Source organism: Ailuropoda melanoleuca, chromosome 20 (genome assembly GCF_002007445.2).
Source record: "Ailuropoda melanoleuca isolate Jingjing chromosome 20, ASM200744v2, whole genome shotgun sequence".
NCBI lineage: Eukaryota > Metazoa > Chordata > Mammalia > Carnivora > Ursidae > Ailuropoda > Ailuropoda melanoleuca.
In genome coordinates this window covers 491,635-509,214 of record NC_048237.1, presented here as the reverse complement: position 1 = coordinate 509,214, position 17,580 = coordinate 491,635, and the positions used below count along the sequence as shown (strand labels likewise).

General features: G+C 44.8%; 2 protein-coding genes across 8 annotated transcripts in view; one reads left to right on the top strand and one right to left on the bottom strand.

The window, feature by feature from the left end:
- Positions 1–16,331, top strand: part of TEP1 (telomerase associated protein 1) — a 48,878-nt gene extending 32,547 nt beyond the window's left edge. For 5 of the 6 annotated variants that reach the window (XM_019810204.2, XM_034648317.1, XM_034648315.1 and 2 more), the window contains exons 45-55: positions 3–135; positions 215–291; positions 397–529; positions 668–804; positions 946–1,070; positions 2,135–2,278; positions 2,431–2,530; positions 3,649–3,754; positions 3,859–4,064; positions 4,186–4,290; positions 4,512–4,732. In XM_019810204.2, the coding sequence (XP_019665763.2) occupies positions 3–135; positions 215–291; positions 397–529; positions 668–804; positions 946–1,070; positions 2,135–2,278; positions 2,431–2,530; positions 3,649–3,754; positions 3,859–4,064; positions 4,186–4,290; positions 4,512–4,634 (1,389 nt within the window). In that variant the 3' untranslated portion in view covers positions 4,635–4,732. Of the gene's footprint in view, positions 1–2; positions 136–214; positions 292–396; positions 530–667; positions 805–945; positions 1,071–2,134; positions 2,279–2,430; positions 2,531–3,648; positions 3,755–3,858; positions 4,065–4,185; positions 4,291–4,511; positions 4,733–15,567 lie in introns of those variants that run through there. The other variant, XM_034648318.1, reaches the window with a different exon arrangement.
- Positions 8,457–17,554, bottom strand: PARP2 (poly(ADP-ribose) polymerase 2). Of its 2 annotated transcripts, XM_002929515.4 has the most exons (16): positions 17,412–17,554; positions 16,345–16,497; positions 15,966–16,036; positions 15,308–15,358; positions 14,991–15,087; positions 14,486–14,561; positions 13,738–13,840; positions 12,838–12,997; positions 12,444–12,582; positions 11,105–11,168; positions 10,894–11,028; positions 10,392–10,519; positions 10,141–10,240; positions 9,209–9,307; positions 8,845–8,969; positions 8,457–8,726 (listed from the first exon to the last, which is right to left on the bottom strand). In XM_002929515.4, exons 1-16 carry the CDS (start codon positions 17,452–17,454, stop codon positions 8,567–8,569), a joined length of 1,704 nt encoding a protein of 567 aa, XP_002929561.1. In that variant the 5' UTR covers positions 17,455–17,554; the 3' UTR covers positions 8,457–8,566. The 2 variants fall into 2 exon arrangements, with proteins under 2 accessions (XP_002929561.1, XP_034504210.1); XM_034648319.1 differs by lacking the exon at positions 17,412–17,554 and having other exon boundaries at positions 16,331–16,472.
- Positions 17,555–17,580: the final 26 nt, after the last annotated feature.

Below are 17,580 nucleotides of genomic sequence, written 5' to 3'. Positions count from 1 at the left end.
AGGAGGAACATGTGGTGTCTGTGGGCCGAGATGGGACCTTGAAAGTGTGGGACCACCAGGGCGTGGAGCTGACGAGCATCCCTGCTCACTCGGGACCTATCAGCCACTGTGCAGCTGCCCTGGAGCCCCGGGCAGGTAAGGAAATGTCAGCTCCCTTTCTTCCCTTCCCACCTGCTTTCCCCCTTCTCCTGACTTCGTCTCTGTGCCTTATCAGCTGGACAGCCTGGGTCAGAGCTTCTAGTGGTGACTGTTGGACTGGATGGGGCCACACGGTTGTGGCAGCCACTCTTGGTGAGTTCCCTGAAAGGACTGGGGTGGACGGAGTGGAGAGGGCAGAGCGGGACAACCTCCTGTGGCGTTGACCCCTGCTCTCCCATCTCCGTCCTTTCCCCCTAGGTGTTTCAAACACACACCTTCCTGGGACACAGTGGCCCAGTCAGTGCGGCTGCAGTTTCAGAGACCTCAGGCCTCCTGCTGACCACCTCAGAGGATGGCTCTGTGCGGCTCTGGCAGGTACCTGAGGAAGCAGGTGAGTGAGGCATGGACAGAGGCAACGTGTGAAAGAGGGGTGTGTTAGTGGGGCCGTGCAGGTCAAGGTGGCCTGCTATGTCCTGTCATGTCCCAGCAGTGGTCCAGCTTCTAAGGCATCACTTCCTTCCTTCTCCAGATGACGCATATATGCCCAGGAGTCCTGCAGCCATCACTGCTGTGGCCTGGGCCCCAGATGGTTCTATGGCAGCGTCTGGGAATCGAACTGGGGAACTAACCTTGTGGCACAAAGCTAAGGCTGTGGCCACAGCACAGGTGCGTTGGGGCAGCCTCAGTGCTTGTCTGTGTGAGTCCTGGCCCAGCCGTGCCTGTGCTACTGGTGTGTGCATAGGTGGCTGGGAGGGGAAAGAGGGTTAGTCCTCAGGAACACTGAAATGGCCTTGTCATGCTCCCAAGGCTGCAGGCCACATCAGTGCTCTGCTATGGTACGCGGCACGCACCTTGATTGTTCTCAGCAACAATGAAAAGGTCAGCGAGTGGCAAGTGGAACTGCAGGAGGGTTCGACACCCAGAAATTTCAGGTGAGACGGGCCAGCTGGGTTAATGTGATACGTCAATGGTCTCCTTATACCCAGGATTTTGTGCAAATCACTCCACCTTTACTTCTGAACTAGCTCAACAGGATGTTAGTAAGTGGGAAAAAGTCCCTGGGAAACGGTTTTTGGTTCCCCAGCATGTCAATTTAAATAATAATTCTCAAGTGTCTACTTAATGCTAAACTCTGAGCCAGGCTGTATGAACCAGATTGAAATTACCTTTTAATTTAGGAAGCACAGTAGAGGCCTACGCACTTAAGGAAACCACCAGTGATAGGCGGGGTGATTAGTGCTGTGATGAAGAGAGAGATCTGTAATTCCCAGAATTTGAGGAATTTATAGTTTACGAAAGAGTTGCTATTTGAGGTTGGGCTTTGAGGATGGATAGGAGTTTTCTGGACCCCTGGGGAAGGGAATGGTGCTTCAGGAAGAGGATGCAGTAGTAACGAAAGGCAAGGAGGCATGAGAGGGCATGGTATATTCTGGGCACAGCTGAGTCACTGGGTTCTTGGTGAGAGTGGGGGCGGGGGTGTTGGGAAACTGGATCGAAAAGATAAACTGGGGCCAGACTGTAGAGGGCACAGTGTTAAGGATTTTGAGAATAATTGTCTGCAGTTTAGGAGGAAGACTCCAGTGGCAGTATGGAAGCTGGATAGTGGTAGAGAGATATTAGAGGCGGGGAGACTGCCCTCACAGCGGTTGGTCTAGTGCAGGGAGACGTAGTGTGGGCCCCAGGCCAGGCGGTGGGATGAGGGATAGAGATCTAGGCCTGTGCCGGCAAGTAGAATTCCTAGGGCTTATTGAGCAGGTGGAGGTCAGGAGGGAAGGAGAAGACAAGAAGGTAAGAGATTCCTCGTGTCAGCGGGGAAGGGGATGGTGACAATGAATACCGGTAAAAGAAAAAGAGAAAGAGGAAGAGAATTTGTAGGGAAGGTAACTGATTGTGTTTTGTACTTCACTCCTGAGGAATTCATGGGGAGCCGAGGAGCCTGAGAAAGGCAGACTAAAATAGGATCTTTCTTTGTCCTTGTACCTTTTTTGAGTTGCAGTCTTCACCTGACCCGAGTTCTGCAGGAGGACTTAGGGTTCCTGACAGGTGTGGCCCTGGCTCCAGATGGTCACTCCCTCATCTTGGCCGACGCGGGTTTGCAGTTACAGCACGTGAAGCCAGGGGAGGCTCCTTCTGTAATCTGGTAGGATCCAAAAAGCCGTTTCCTCTCAGGCTACAGAAAAAGGAGAAGTGGGTTAGTGGTTACCCTGGACTTGGGTCTCACTTAGAACAAAACACTGGGGTCCTACAGAGAGATGTTCATGGGTTCAGCCTCTTTTCTTTCTTGTAAACCAGGAGCAGCAACTATTCGGAATGTGCTATGTTGTTGTCCACCCACCAAGACTATGGTGTGTTTGTCCTGCAGCCAATGGAACCTGGAGGCCTTTTTTCCTTGGTAAGTCCTATTTGAGTGTGTGTTACAACATTTGTCCAGGACCAATACTTTTAAAACCTTGGAGCCATGATTGAGGATAAGAGGAATGGAAAGGCGTTGGTTCCAAATTCCCTTCTTCCTTCAACTGAAGCAAGCCCTACTTAAGAGCATTCTGTAGTGGGTTTCAGCTTCCCTATATGATTTTATTGTTACAAAAAAGGATGCCAGTGTTTAAAAAAAATCACGGGAAACCATCAGTGTAGGAGTTTTCTTAATTGAATTTTTTTTCATGCCTCTCTTGTCTTGCCACTGAGAGTACTAGTGTCTGGAACAATACAGACACATCTGATAGACATTACGTTGGGTGAAAGAACCAGACACAAAAGAGTACATACTACATGATTTCATTCAGATAAAGTTAAAGAACAAGCAGAACTAATTTATGGTGATAGAACTCAGAATGTTGTTAACTCTGAGGGTCAGGGTGCTCTGGTATTGACTGGGAAGGGTCATGAAGGCAAGTTCCTAGGGTGATGGAAATGTTCTACGTCTTTTTTTTTTCTTTTTAGATTTTATTTATCTGACAGAGAGAGACAGCGAGAGAGGGAACACAAGCAGGGGGAGTGGGAGAGGAAGAAGCAGGCTTCCCGCTGAGCGGAGAGCCTGACGCAGGGCTCCATCCCAGGACCCTGGGATCATGACCTGAGCCGAAGGCAGACGCTTAATGACTGAGCCCCCCAGGCGCCCCGGAAATGTTCTACATCTTGACAGGGACAGTGAGTGCATGGATGTATACATACTGACCCGGTGGCTCAGTCGGTTAAGCGTCTGACTTCGGCTCAGGTCATGATCCCAAGGTCCTGGGATTGAGTCCCACACCGGCTCCTTGCTCAGCAGGTTGCCTGCTTCTCCCTCTGCCTGCCGCTCCCCCTGCTTGTGTGCTCTCTCTCTCTCTCTCTGACAATAAATAAGTAAAATCTTAAAAAAAAAAAAAGAAGAAGAAGATTATTCACACTCTTTACTATGTCTAAATTACAGTTAAGAAAGTCCTGACCAGCCCAGAGCCAAAAACAGTTGCTTTGGCTGGGTGGGGTCAAGCGCTATGAGTAGGCCAAACAAAATGAGCCATCCTTTCACAGAGGCAAAAGGAGGCAGGAGAGTTTGAAGAGAGCCTTGAGTTTAAGCCGGACTTGGAGAATCCTACTGGGACCTTCGTGTTGGTAACCCAGGCCAAACCGGAATCTGGTGAGTGGGATGGGAGGACCCACAGGTCTGGAGATGCCTTGTAGGGGATGGTGGGTCCTTTGAAGCTGGAAACCTAGCTCTAACCTCTGTCCTTGAAATGGCAGAGTCCTCATTTTTGTGCGCCAGCTCTGATGGGATGCTATGGAAACTTGCCAAGCGTACCCCTGAAGGAGAATGGGAGACAGGTGACATCTGGCAGAAAAGAGAAATGCCTGAAACCCCAACTCCAGAAACAGCCTCATCTGTGAATGACAGCAGCGCATATAGCTGGTCCCCACCCCCACAGCTGTCGACTCAGCAGCGTAGAAAGGTGGGTTTGAAGGATGGGTCACAAATAGAGGGGAGGAGGCTCCAGGTCTGACAAGTGGATGCTTCCTCGACAGAGGAGGGGCCACTGAAGCTCACCACGGTCCTTCTCCTACCCCTCCAAGATTCACTCGGGCTCTGTCACAGCCCTCCATGTGCTGCCTGGGCTGCTGGTGACAGCTTCAAAGGACAGAGATGTTAAGCTGTGGGAGAGACCCAGTATGCAGCTGGTAAGTGTGTACGTGTGCAAGGAGGGCTAAAGGGATGTCACAGAGAACAAACTTGGGCAAAGAATGTACAAAAGATCAAAATTCTATTTTCTTCTCTCCTTGCTATCATGTGCAACTAACCTGGTTCTAAATAAAAGGTGTCAATGTGAGAGAAAACCGAGTTAGTAAGGAGGCCCTAGGCTTGTAGCCGTCATCTCCCCATCTTTTGTTCCCTGTTGTAGCTGGGTCTGTTCCAGTGCGAAGCGGCTGTCAGCTGCCTGGAACCTTGGCTGGGCCCGGACTCTACCCTGCAGCTTGCAGTGGGAGACACACTGGGCAACGTATACTTTCTGTCCTGGGAATGAAGATGCACCACCCACTTGTGCTAGAGATGCAAAGCCGGCAGACACCAGTGGCTACGTTCTTGGTTAAACTTTTAAAATAAAGTGTCAGAAAAGCTCCAGTGCAGTCCTACCTGTGTTCTGACGTGGGTGCCGATGAAGAAGAATATGGACGTTCTCATGTTTCTTTTCTGATTTAACCTCAGTCCTTCCTGGAACTGCAAGAAAGAGAACCAGCTCTTTAATAGATATTCTTTGAAAGCAGGCTTTAGAAATCTTGTGTCATTTGCTGGCGCGAGGGTCCTGAGATGCCGTTCCCGCCAAGGAGGAGGAATGAGTGACGCTGGCCGGCGGTGCTTGGTTTGAGCAGAGCATGAGGGCGTCTCACTTAGTCAAGAAAGAGTAAGAGAAGGAAGAGCTGGTTGAAAGCTCCCTCCAGTCAGGGCATTTAGACAGAACATTAGGTCCCTCCCGTAGAAACAGCCTGTTCCGTGCAGAACTAAGTGCCCAGATGAGAGGTGAAAAGCCGCGGCGCTGAGCAGAGCGAGACTCCCGGCTTTCACAGCCTCTGACCCAGCGGCAGCAGCCACTTGACGTGCACATGTTTGTCAGTATAGTAATTTGCATTCTTGGAAGAAACCACAAAAGTGTAGCTCTCAAATTGAAGGTCACAAAGATTAAAACAAATGGAGAGATGTTCAGTCCTACGCATGGACTCACCATGGACTGACCCGTTTAAGTTCTAGAACCTTATTTTCCTGTAATTCTATCTTATGGGAGAGGAAGTTCCCCGAGGCTCTTTCTAAGGGTTAGGGAAAGGTTAAAGGTCTTCTGTGCCCAAGAATTCAAGGACTTGTATCTGATAAGCCAGGCTTACAAGATTTTGTCCTAAGTTGGTAGGGTTCTCTCAGAGAAATACCATTGCACTCTGATCTAGAAAGGAGTTCTGAGGAACTGGGGAGTTGAAGGATGCTGTTTTGTTCTCACTTTGCCTGATTCCAGGTTTTACAAATCACCTAACGGACTTTTACCTTATTTCTGCCAATGCCCCATGGTCTCTCTCAGACAGGATAGATATAAGAAATGCCGTCAGCTGATGTCTTAATCATAGGTCATGCTTCTATTTTTCTCGTGTGTTTCATGCAAGGGCTCTAAAAATACCTTCTAGGGGCGCCTGGGTAGCGCAGTCGTTAAGCGTCTGCCCTTGGCTCAGGGCGTGGTCCCGGCGTTCTGGGATCGAGTATCACATCGGGCACCTCCGCTGGGAAGCCTGCTTCTTCCTCTCCCACTCCCCCTGCTGTGTTCCCTCTCTCGCTGGCTGTCTCTGTCACATAAATAAATAAAATCTTTAAAAATAAATAAATAAAAAAATAAAAATACCTTCTAGACCACCTCCTCCACGTACGCTGTGACCAGAATCCAAGTTAAGGTTACTTGAAATTTATAATACTTCCCAGAAATGCTACAGAGAACCGTGGCATGGCATCATCCTAGAAGTTGCTGGTTTCAGTCTTTTGCCTTTGCTCCCCTGAGAGCATGGGCCGAGAACAGGAGGAAGCCCTAGACGTGTGTCTTCCATACTCAAAAAATTCTACAAAAGCGCCCCATCTAAGGCTGGAGGAATGGGGTTGGAGAAAGTTAAGAAAAGACTAACTTGACTTTTGCTCAATAGACTCAGCCTTGCTGGCCAGGCCCTCCTGAACGGCTTTCTCTGTCTTTCTTATCTTGTAGGTGTACAGCAAGGTCATAGTATAATTGCTGTGAGAGACTCCAGGTAAAAGTAAATATGTGCCCAAGGGAATTGAAGGGAAAATTAATTTAGGTTGTACTTTAAACATCTTCTGAATTCGTTGTTTTTTTTTTTTTAAGATTTTATTTATTTGACAGAGAAATAGAGCTAGAGAGCACAGGCAGTGTATGGGGGGGGTATGGCAGAGGGAGAAGCAGGCCCCCTACTGAGCAGGGAGCCCCATGTGGGGCTTGATCCCAGGGTCCTGGGATCATGACCTGAGCTGAAGGCAGACACTTAACCAACTGAGCCACCCAGGCGCCCCAATTTTGATCACTTTTAAGGGTAAGGTGTTTTTTGTTTTTTTTTACTTACATCTTTCCATACTCTGTTAGAAGCCAAGTCACTAAGCCCAGCTCCCACTTAAGAGGAGGGAGACTAAACCTCCTGGAAGGAGAGTTAGCAAAGAATTTATGCTCTTATGTTAAAATCACCACAGTAATCAGTAAATCTTGAGGTAGGTTTTTTGAGACTATGAAAGTTATCCTGTTCCACTAATTTTAGCATTCATCCATTGATCTTGACTATAGCAATTATTACCGTGCTTTTCTTTTTTTGAGAGAGAGAGAGAGAGCACACGTGGGGGTGGGGGGAGGGCCTCGCAGAGGAAGGAGAGAATCCCAAGCAAGCTCCATGCTCTGTGCAGTTGGATGCAGGGCTCAATCTCACGACCCTGAGATCATGACCTGAGCTGAAACCAACAGTCAGATGCTCAACTGACTGAACCACCCAGGTGCCCCATTACTGTCGTTTTCTAATGATTTTCTATTTCCCTAAAGCCTTCTACATTAATTGAAATCCCTCCGAAAGGATTTATCCCTTCTTCCCCAGTTTCTAAACGTATGGAGTCATTCATCTATTTCAGTCTTTTCTGTGGGTTTTTCATAGATGTCCTTTATTAGGTTGAAGAAGGTCCCTTCCTTTCTTTGCTGAATGTTTATCGTGAAAGGGTGCTGGATTTTGCCAAATGCCTTTTCTGCATCTAATAAGATAGTCATGTGACTTTTGTCCTACACTGATGGATTTTCATATGCTGAACCAACCTCGCATTCCTTGATAAGTCTCACTTCGTCATGGTGTGAAATTCTTTTTACGTTACTGGTTTAGGCTTGGTAGCATTTTATTGCACATCTGTATTAAGGGACATTGGTCTGTAGTTTTCTTTCCTGGTGGTATCTTTATCTGGTTTTGGTTTCATATTCCCTCATAGAATGAGTTGGGAAGTATTCTTTTTGGAGAAGTGTGTAGTCTACTTTTAACAGCAGCACAGTGTTTCAACGAGTGAATATATTTAATTAGTTCCTTATCTAGGGAACTTTTGCATGTAACAATGCTGCACTGACATCATCTATAGAAACAAGTATATCTGTAGTTTTTAGGTCAAGGGTATGTATATTTTAAATTTTGATATATATTAGTAATCTGGTCTCTAAAAAGTTACAGGCTACTGTTTTCATTTAAATAACCTTCACTGTTATCTAAGGAAGTATGGTGTACGTGTGTGTACGTGTGTGTGTGTCTGTGTTGCCTGTGTTTACAAATAATCAGGAAGTCTTTGGATCTGACCTGGACTTCAGTACTTATTAGGTGGAGCAGGGCATCTTAAAACTCATTCTATTTCTCCCTTTTCCTCCCTGAGATGTATTTGAGCTTAGTGACAAGTCTTCTAAGTGCGTCCAGATTTTTGGACATCTGCTGAGTCCCAGGATAAGTGGTGGGAGACCTGGTCTTCAGTTGATAAACAGGGGGAAAAGGCAAGTTAGAAGATTTGGAGGGAGCAAGGGAACAATTCAGCCTCTGTTGCCTCTCCCTTCTTGTAATAATGTCTAACAAACTGCAGTTTGCAGAAAAATTGACTTAAATGGGGAAAAGCATCAGTCTCCATTAGCATCTTTTAATGCTTAGAGGCTATTCTGCTGAAGGAACAGGATCCTGAGTAACTTGCAGCTAGCTGTGGGATACATACAGCAATGCATACTTTTTGTCCTGAAAATGAAAAAGTACAAACATGAGAAGAAATATGTGGCTGGAGAAACAGAGCCCAAAGAAGCCAGTGGTAGATGTGTGCTATTTTTATTACATAAAAGATCAGAAAATTCAAAAGTACAACATTGCCTATTTTCTTGTTTGAAGATCAGACCTTATCCGGTTTATTTAATATCGACATTCACCACAGCTGCAGGAAATTAAACCGAACCTTTAGAAGATACCGCATACGGACCTGGTTGGGGCTATAGACAATAAATTCATTGTAGTTGAGGGTATAACCTTCTGGATTCAGAATTCCTGTGTCACTTGCTGGTCCTAAGGGTACCGTACTCCCGTTCCTGCCAAATGGAAAAAAGTGTGTCAACATCTGCCTCTGGGTCAGAAGTTGGAATATAAAGTAGAGAGTCTTAACTGGCCAAAAGAAGCCTTCTGGCCTTATAGGCTCTGAGTACTTACAGGGTGATAAAGGAGGCAGGACTGGGAGCCATCTTGCCCAGGCCCTTAGTGCTATGTTTGCCCCGAAGTAATTCTTCTGCCTCGGGATTGGCCTCTAGTAGCTCATTACACTGACCTAGAGCGACCTGCAAAACAAAAGATCTTTGAACACCCACATCCTACTGAGAACTGGATGGCCTTAGCCAAACAGGAAATCCCACTGGTACTTTCTTCCCCTCCTCCTGCAGAGGGATGGAATGGACATTGCCCTTGGCTCCCCTCTGAAGTTCTCCCAGATGAACCTCTTGGTTCTGGAGTCAAACTTTTCTCTCTGGAAAAACAGGAACTAATAATAAACTAGACATCATAAATACGTTCATCTCACCTCTGATAAAAGCAATAGTCCGGTATCCTTTACTCGAGAAGCAAAGCAGTAATTGGCACTCTTAGAAGACATGTCGGCAAAGTAGATTCCTTTACCGAACTGAAATATATAAACGAACGTGCAGGTGAGCTGCCTGATCCATTGTGTTAGAAAGAAGGCCCATACCACTGACCCTGTGTTTCCATGATCCTAAACACAGTATAGACCCTTCTCCATTTCCCCTTGCAATTCTTTGCCAGAGAAGCAGGTGTATTGGTGAGTCTCTGCTTTCTGAGGGGCTAGAAGGGATAGCTTTAGGAATTTAAAGAAAGAGGGACATAGTAAGAAATGTCAGGGTGTGAAAAAAGGAAAAAGAAATGTCAGGGGGGCGCCTGGGTGGCACAGTGGTTAAGCGTCTGCCTTCGGCTCAGGGCGTGATCCCAGCGTTATGGGATCGAGCCCCACATCAGGCTCCTCCGCACTGAGCCTGCTTCTTCCTCTCCCACTCCCCTGCTTGTGTTCCCTCTCTCGCTGGCTGTCTCTATCTCTGTCGAATAAATAAATAAATCTTAAAAAAAAAAAAAAAGAAATGTCAGGGTTATCAGTGAGCTGGTTTAATTCTTGGGAAGGGTACTACCAAATCCTAATCTAGAAAAAAAGGGGGAAAAAAAAAGACTGAGAAAATTATTGTATCCTTTACCCTTGTGCCTCCTTCCAGGACTCAGTTTCTTTCTTTCTTTTTTTTTTTTTTAAAGATTTTATTTATTTATGTGACAGACAGCCGGCAAGAGAGGGAACACAGCAGGGGGAGTGGGAGAGGAAGAAGCAGGCTCCCAGCGGAGGAGCCCGAGGTGGGACTCGATCCCAGAACGCCGGGATCACGCCCTGAGCCAAAGGGTAGACGCTTAACGACTGCGCCACCCAGGCGCCCCCAGGACTCAATTTCTACTCACCATGTAACCTGTGATGGGAGCGTCAGGTGGGGCAATTCGAAGCCCATGGCTCAGGATTCCCACCCAGTTACTAAGCCTGGAACCATGCCACAGCAGCATCCTGGGGAAAGGACATTATTATTGTACTCTGTTGCTCTCCACCAGAGATAGGCCATAAGCATAAAAAAACCATTTTCTGCCATTTTCCGGAAGTCCCATAACTGCACTTCAGGCAAGGGAATGTCTTCCCAAACCCAAAGCTAAACTGAGACCTGTTATGAAGGTCCTCTCTGAAGGCTTCTTTTTCACCCTCCTTCTCCACTTCAAAAACATCCAGCAAGGTCATGGTATAGTCCCTGTGTGTGGGAGCATGAGTAGACTGCAGGTACTGGGAAATCACCTGTGAAAAGGAATGAAAGAAATGGCTGGTGTGGACTCTACAAGAGACCAGACTGAGCTGAAGAACCTCAGGGCTTCTGGTAAAAACTGGCAGACTTTCTGCTCCCTAATGGTCTCACAAGACAGTGAGAAAGAGCTCTACCTTCCCCAGTTCTTGGTAAATTGAAATTCTGCTCTATATAAAAGTCTGCTCTTGGGCGACCCTCTTGGGTCCCCTCCTTCTTTGGGAGCTTTGTACCATCACTCAATAAACCTTGCTTGCTGCTCACCAAAAAAAAAAAAAAAAAAAGTTTGCTTTTAACCAGAAGTAGTCACAGAACAGTGGGATTAGGGGGATGGGTCTTGTAGGAAAATAAATGATCATTTTTTTCTTACTTTGAACTCATAACTTTCATAGTCTAGAGGGCGCAAGGCACAATGTAGTTTTCTATAGTGTTGGTCCAATGGGTGTTCTGGGCTTTGCAGCTCTGTCTTCACCAGCTTGATGGCAATTTCAATGTCCCCCAAAGTCTGGCAAGAGGAGATACAGGGTCAGCGTGTAGGAACCTGGAACCAGAGAGTGTCCTTCCCAATCCACACGTCTCACCTCTAGTAGTTGTACTTTGTCTGACAGTTCTTTCTCGGTCCGGATTAATGGAGGGGTACGGAGTCTAAGGACAGAGATATAACCCATCAGCAGTTCTCTGACGTGTGGCCAAAGGCACATGACAAAAAGTAAAAGACTAAAGATAAACACACTGTATAGATTTTGACATCTGGGACTAGAAATGAAATTCTTTTTTATGGGTTCCCTTAATGTATAGCTCAGACGTACAGCTTCATAATTTGAACGTGATCACTGCAAGTTCAGTTACTATCCCTTACCATACAGTTGACCCCCTTCACCCAGTTCACCCACCCCCAACCCTTTCCCCTGTCTGTTTTCTGTATCTATGAATTTTTGTTCTGTTTTTTTAGAATCCACATGAGTAAAGTCATATGGTGTTTGTTTTTCTCTGTTGGCTTATTTTGCTTAGCATAAGACCATCAAGATCCATCCAACCATTTTGTTGCAAATGGCAAGATTTCATTCTTTTTTTAGGGCTGAGTAGTACTCCACTGTATATATATACCACTTCTCTATCCATTCATCTGTAATGAACACTTAGGTTGTTTCCATATCTTGGCTATTGTAAATAATGCTGCAATGAACATAGGGATGGATATCTTTTTGAATTCATGTTTTCATACTTTTCAGATAAATATCCAGAAGTGGAATGGCTGGGTCATATGGTAGTTCGATTCTTAATTCTTTGAGGAATCTCCATACTGGTTCCTATAATGGCTGTGCTAATTTACAATCCCACCAGTAGTATACAAGAGTTCCCTTTCCTCCACATCCTGTCTAACACTTGTTATTTCTTGTCTTTGATACTAGCCAAATCTTGTTTTTTAAATAAGATCTATCAACATCAATAAGGAACAGCTTGGATATAGTCCTGTCTAGAAACAGAAGTAGACCTGCTGACCACTCAGGGTTACTTTTAGGTTACAGAGCACTATAAAGCAATAAAAGTAATAAAAACACTAGAAGAAGCACCGGAAATATAGAAACAACAAAGATAAAATGTATTTATATCCTACTATCATTTGAATAGGAAATAGGGAGTTTTATGCCTGAAGCTATTTTACTTGTTGGCTGGATATCTAAACCTATTTTCTCTGGTAACTTCTGCTCGGTCAGAGAATATGGTTACAATCAGGCCAGGGATTGCATTCCAAACTTGTAAGTTGACTACACAGGCTATCTATAAATCATTTTGGCTCTGTATCCAAGATGATCATTTCCCTAGAAATGAGAGTAAAAAGATTACAGCTGCTGTTGAGTGATGTAGATGGATATAGTTAGGTAGAAGACCAAAGAGAAGTAACAGCACAGGCCTTACCCAAAGTCATGTGGGATCCTGGTGTAGAACTCATTGCAAGCTTCCATGAGAGCTCGTCCATGCTGACCCGCCCGAATACAGTCCTCAATCTTCTTAAGAGATTGGTAGCCTGCCTTGATTTGTGCCACTGTCAGCTTCCCTGCAGACCCAGCCAGAGATCATTAGACCCCACAACTAGGGTCCTATCCTGAAAACTGTATTCATGTGCCTACTCAACAAAGATTCTCACTTTTCAACTCTCAAAACAGCTTCTCCTCCCCCACACTACCTCTCACCCCAGATCTCCTTTTTTTCATTCACAATATCAGTAAGCTTTAAATCATGAAGGTGATGAAACATCCTATTAAAGGAACTAGGAAATACAAAGAATGTGGGAGAGAATCTGAAGTCCTACCAAGTGGGGCTTTCTTGGTGTCGTATTTCATTTCTACCATCATCTCTTCCATGGCCTGGACATTACAGATCAACTCTATCAGCTCCTGCACACGAAGATCTAGCTGTGATTCTGGTTTCAAAGGGGATTGAAGAGATTCCTTTTTTGATTCCTCTTCACTCTACAGTCAAAAAAAAAAAAAAAATTACAAAATCTGGAAGGATCTATTTTAAGGTCCCTTCAAGGGCCGGCTCTACAATACCCCTGGTAGGTGGACACCAATCAGCTTCTGCTTGAACACAGGCTCATTTCATTATTAACCTACTTAGAGTACTTGATGTGATTCCACCTTCCACTCCTCCATGTGCCTCCCACAGTTAAACTCCCGGAACAAGTCTAAAAGGCTCTCTTAGTGTGTTGTTAATATGTAAAGACAGCTATTATGTCTCAGATTTTCTCATCTTAAAAGGACTAAGATTTTTACATTTCTCAGATACTATAAGTGACAGTTTTCAGCATCCTGGTTGCAACTTAATTTGTTGAAATTAATTTTTTTTAATGTGGTATATAACCAGAAGTGAAGACAACTTTAAATGCCGTTTCATCAATGTGACTATATATTACTCCTCTCTTGATCCATACATTAAACTTCTGGAAATAGGACCAAAGATTTTAAAAGAACTGTATTAAATAACAGAGACTAGAAAGCATATTCTATCTCAAATCTACAGTCCCTTCAAGATTACAAAGATCCGTGAAAGTTACCCCTGAGGGAACTGTTACCTTTACCTAGGTGTGAAATAGCAAGACTCAAGATACCCTGATCTGTTGTAGTCTGGGACCTCATCTAAGCCATTCTGCTAGACTTCACCTTGGTTCAGAGGAGGCAGTTTTCTCCCCAAATGTATAGTCAGAGTCTACCTGAGTATTGGTGGTATAGTCCATTTCTAGCATATCATATTTTCCAGGCACCTTCTCGAACTTCTCACGATCCTCCCAATTATTTTTTGTTTTGTCAAGGAATCTGTGGGGTCCAAATGGTGAGAAAATCTTACAAATAAGGGTGTACTACTAGGAACAGGCTTATAATTGTTTCCTTGGAACACTTTCAAACTATTTTTTTTCCCCAACTAGTTCTTAGAACTCTTACATCTGACTCCCCAAAAATCTGGATTCTAAATTAGGACCCTGAATGGAAAAAAAAAAAAAAAAAGCTCCGGAGTCAATGGGAACAAAAAATGGGGAAAAAAGGATTCTTGAGCTTCCTAAAGGCCCTAAAATACCACAAAAGCCTTTGAGATTTTAGACAAAAGATCCCTTTCTAATCTCTTTCTCTGAAAGGTTCCCCGAGACCAGAAAGCTCTGCATCCATATCATAGTGAAAGAAATTTTAAAACTCTAACTGATTATTCTCATCCCACCACTTTCCCCGAATCTCCTTAATCATTGGTCATGTGCTATATATATTAGATTCTTCTGTTTTTGTCCATTTCAAGGTTCCAGGTGATGTAATCACTAACTAAGGAAGTAGTTTGGTGTTCCAGTCATAGAACGTTACTGTGGAAATACATTCACATTGAGGCCAAATCACACTTATTATAAAATTCTTAGAGGAGATAATCCAAGAAGAAGAATGGTATTTTTTCGGTACTCATTTCTCAGCACTCACTTCTTCTGAAAGATTTCCTTGGCTTTGTTGAGGTCCCCTGAACAAGCCACCAAGCTGTGCTGCCCCATTTTCCCAACTGCAAAGTAAATGCCACACATAAGATGGTTTCCTGCCTCCCAATCCAAGAAGGGTTTTCTCAAGTAATAAGACAGCTCTCTAAGGTCTCCCTGCCTAGCAGCTTACAAAAGGGCAGGATGGGGAGAGGGAAAGGTGAATGGGCCCAGGAGACTGATCCTGTTGATGTTAGTTACCTGCTAACTGTCACAGTCCCCGAGCAGCATTAGCAGACCAACTGCAGGACACTTCCCAGACTCAACAGGCTGCTCGTAGTTTTTCCAATGGGAACTTGCTAATGAAGATGCTTGCCATTCCCCACTTGCAAGCCCCTCCCAGGTTATAAAGCCTCCATTCCACCCATTTAAACCCAGAGGAGCTTCTGGTTACACACTAGCTGTTTCTGGCTTTCTGAATGACAAATCAGAAAATCCATAATAAGAGTCGTTACCTCGGCCCCATCTCATCCAAACACTGAAGTGTCTCTGGGCATCATCTTCTAACAGCTGAATCAAGTAGTACTTGTTGTTGTTGAACTGAAGATTGGTCTATGGTAAGAGAAATACGAACATAAGAGAGAGGTTTACAAATGGAAGCCACATAAACTGATGTCTTCCTTGATCACAGATACCAGTAACTGCTGTAAGGAAATGGCTACTATAAGGCTAATACCAGGGACTTAAGAATTAAAGATCTGGGCATTGGGACACTCTCATCAGTAATTACCAAGAAAAAAATTCTCATACATAGAACAGCTCCTCCCCTTACCTGATTTAGCATGACATCATAGACATCATTCCCTTCACAGTACACATGGGCCTAGAGAGAGAAGGAAAACACTGACATTAGTATAGTCTCAGTCCTCATGAGATCCTTAGTGATGCTCTAAATTGTCTTCTTTCTCAAGGTGTCATTCTCCAGCACTACCAATATCTACCTTCCAGGGAAAGAACTGCAAAAGTATGTTCTTCTATGCATAACCTGTTATTCCTATCATGAAAACATGTTGCTTTTTTTTGTAATTACAGAAAAACAAATGATTCTAACAGTTAAAGGAAACTTGCTCCAGAGGAAGACTTTCTTCTCTATTCTTCAAATCCTTTTCACATTCATCAGTAACTCATGCCATACCAGAGCACAGTTTCTCATGAAAATAAAAACGGTTCTTCCTTGATAACGGTATAATTTTCTAACTGAGAAAGAGAACGAGGTGCAGAAAGCTGATGACAACCCCAGAAGTTAAAAAACACCCTGATTATTAACCCCAAACTCTACCGCTCCCATCTCTCAGCCTTGCAGAGAATTAAACACTAGCAGTATTTTGGAGAGGACTCCTAAAATGAATACCACAGTGTTCCAGACAGGAATCCCAGTAGCAAAAGAACAACTGCTCCCTGAGAAATCGATGGACAAAGGAGTCTCTCACCTTTCCCACCTTGGCTGTGCACTCAGGGTCCACAGGAGCTTTGCCCTTTAACAGCAAGGTCTTCACAGACTCTGAGGGAAGACAGATATGTACTACAGCTACTTGTACGGGAATCAAAAACAGCTATCACGTCATAATGAACTTTGCCCTTCCCAAGCAATCCTGATCTGTCCAGGTCTCAATCTGTCTAAACTGCATGAAACTGAAGATTCTGAGAAAGGAGATTTGTACTGTGGTATGCCCAAAGGATAGAAAATCAATTATATCTTCAAGAAAGAAAGAAGTAAGAGTTGAAAGAACAAGGCATTCCTTGTCCTCACCCCTCCCCTAGACAATCCTGCTAGCCCATGTCCTCCCTGGCCTACCATTTGAAGCTGACCTTGCTTGTCTTCTGTCCTGTCATTATTGGCCTCTCCTCCAGTCACAGGCTCCTTTTTCACCCCCTGCCTCTGGCATCTTCGAGTTTTCTTTGCAGGAGGAGGGTCTTCTATGGCTGTGTTGCCATTATGAACTCTTCCAGCTTCATTTGATGCTACAGAAGCCATGGCCATGGGCAAAGAACCAAAAGAAAGAATGAGTACCCACTGAACGCGATCCTACTTTGAAAAAACATCATCTTTGAAGAAATGGTTCAAGATGGTTTTATAAATTTACAAAGAAATAGTAAGTGTCATACCACTGTTCTGGGCAATAGTCTGAGAAATCACTTCCTAAATTGCTATTCTAGCCAAAATAAAATAAGATAAAATAAAATAAAATGGAGCCCCAGGTCTCTTGCGAGCTCATAGCCTGAGGCATGAGGGTCCTAGCGTGCTTATCTCTGTTTACTTGTGCCCCCAAACTTTCCCAGTACCTATCTTCAAACTACTTAAGGTGGTATGAGATAATGGTTAATAGAGTGCTCTGGAATCTGTCTCTAGTTTAAAGCCCAGTCCTGTCTCTTCCAGCTGTGGAATCTTGTAGAAGTTATTTCATTTCTTTGTACCCCAGTTGCTCCGACTGGAAAATCCAGAGGATGACAACAATAGTACAAATAGTAATTTGTAGAGGGACCTACCCATTTGTAGGATGGATGCATTTAAGAACATAACACACAAAGAGTATAATACTCATAAATTCTAAGACCTGAATTTTACTATCTTTGAAACTGGGATGCATCTTACAATGGATGACATATAAACAACCGGAAGCACTTTTTCCTTTTTAGTGATACATAAAATAATAATGCATCTTACAAACGTTTTTACGGCTCCACAAGCCCTTATACACAATTCTGTAATCCAAAAAGCTCTGAAAACCGAAATTTAAAAAGTTTAGCGCCTAAATTAGCTTGACAGCCAAGGGCGGGTCAGGGGGCGACGGAAGGGGAGGGGCTAGAGCAGAGGGCCCTGTTCCCCTTTAGACCCCCCGCCCCCCAGCATTCGCCCCCTCCAATGAGCACCGAACCTCGGGCCCCGCCGCTGCGCGTCCCCCGCCGTCGGGCAGCCATGGAGCCTGAACGTTCCCGTCAGAACACTGTCCCAGGAATTGCCCGCCTAGAGTCACAGGGCGGGAACACAGAGCGCGTGCGTGCGTCTTTAGAAGCCGCGTACAAGGGACAGGGGAGGTTCTCCCC

Bases quoted from the DNA above. Each gene is read 5' to 3' on its own strand.
- PARP2 (XM_002929515.4), bottom strand. From the start codon at position 17,454: ATGGCTGCCCGACGGCGGGGGACGCGCAGCGGCGGGGCCCGAG. The intron at 16,498-17,411 runs GTTCGGTGCTCA...TGGCTTCTGTAG, and splicing joins GCGCAGCGGCGGGGCCCGAG to CATCAAATGAAGCTGGAAGA. The intron at 11,029-11,104 runs GTGAGACGTGTG...TCCTCTTGCCAG, and splicing joins ACAAAGTACAACTACTAGAG to ACTTTGGGGGACATTGAAAT.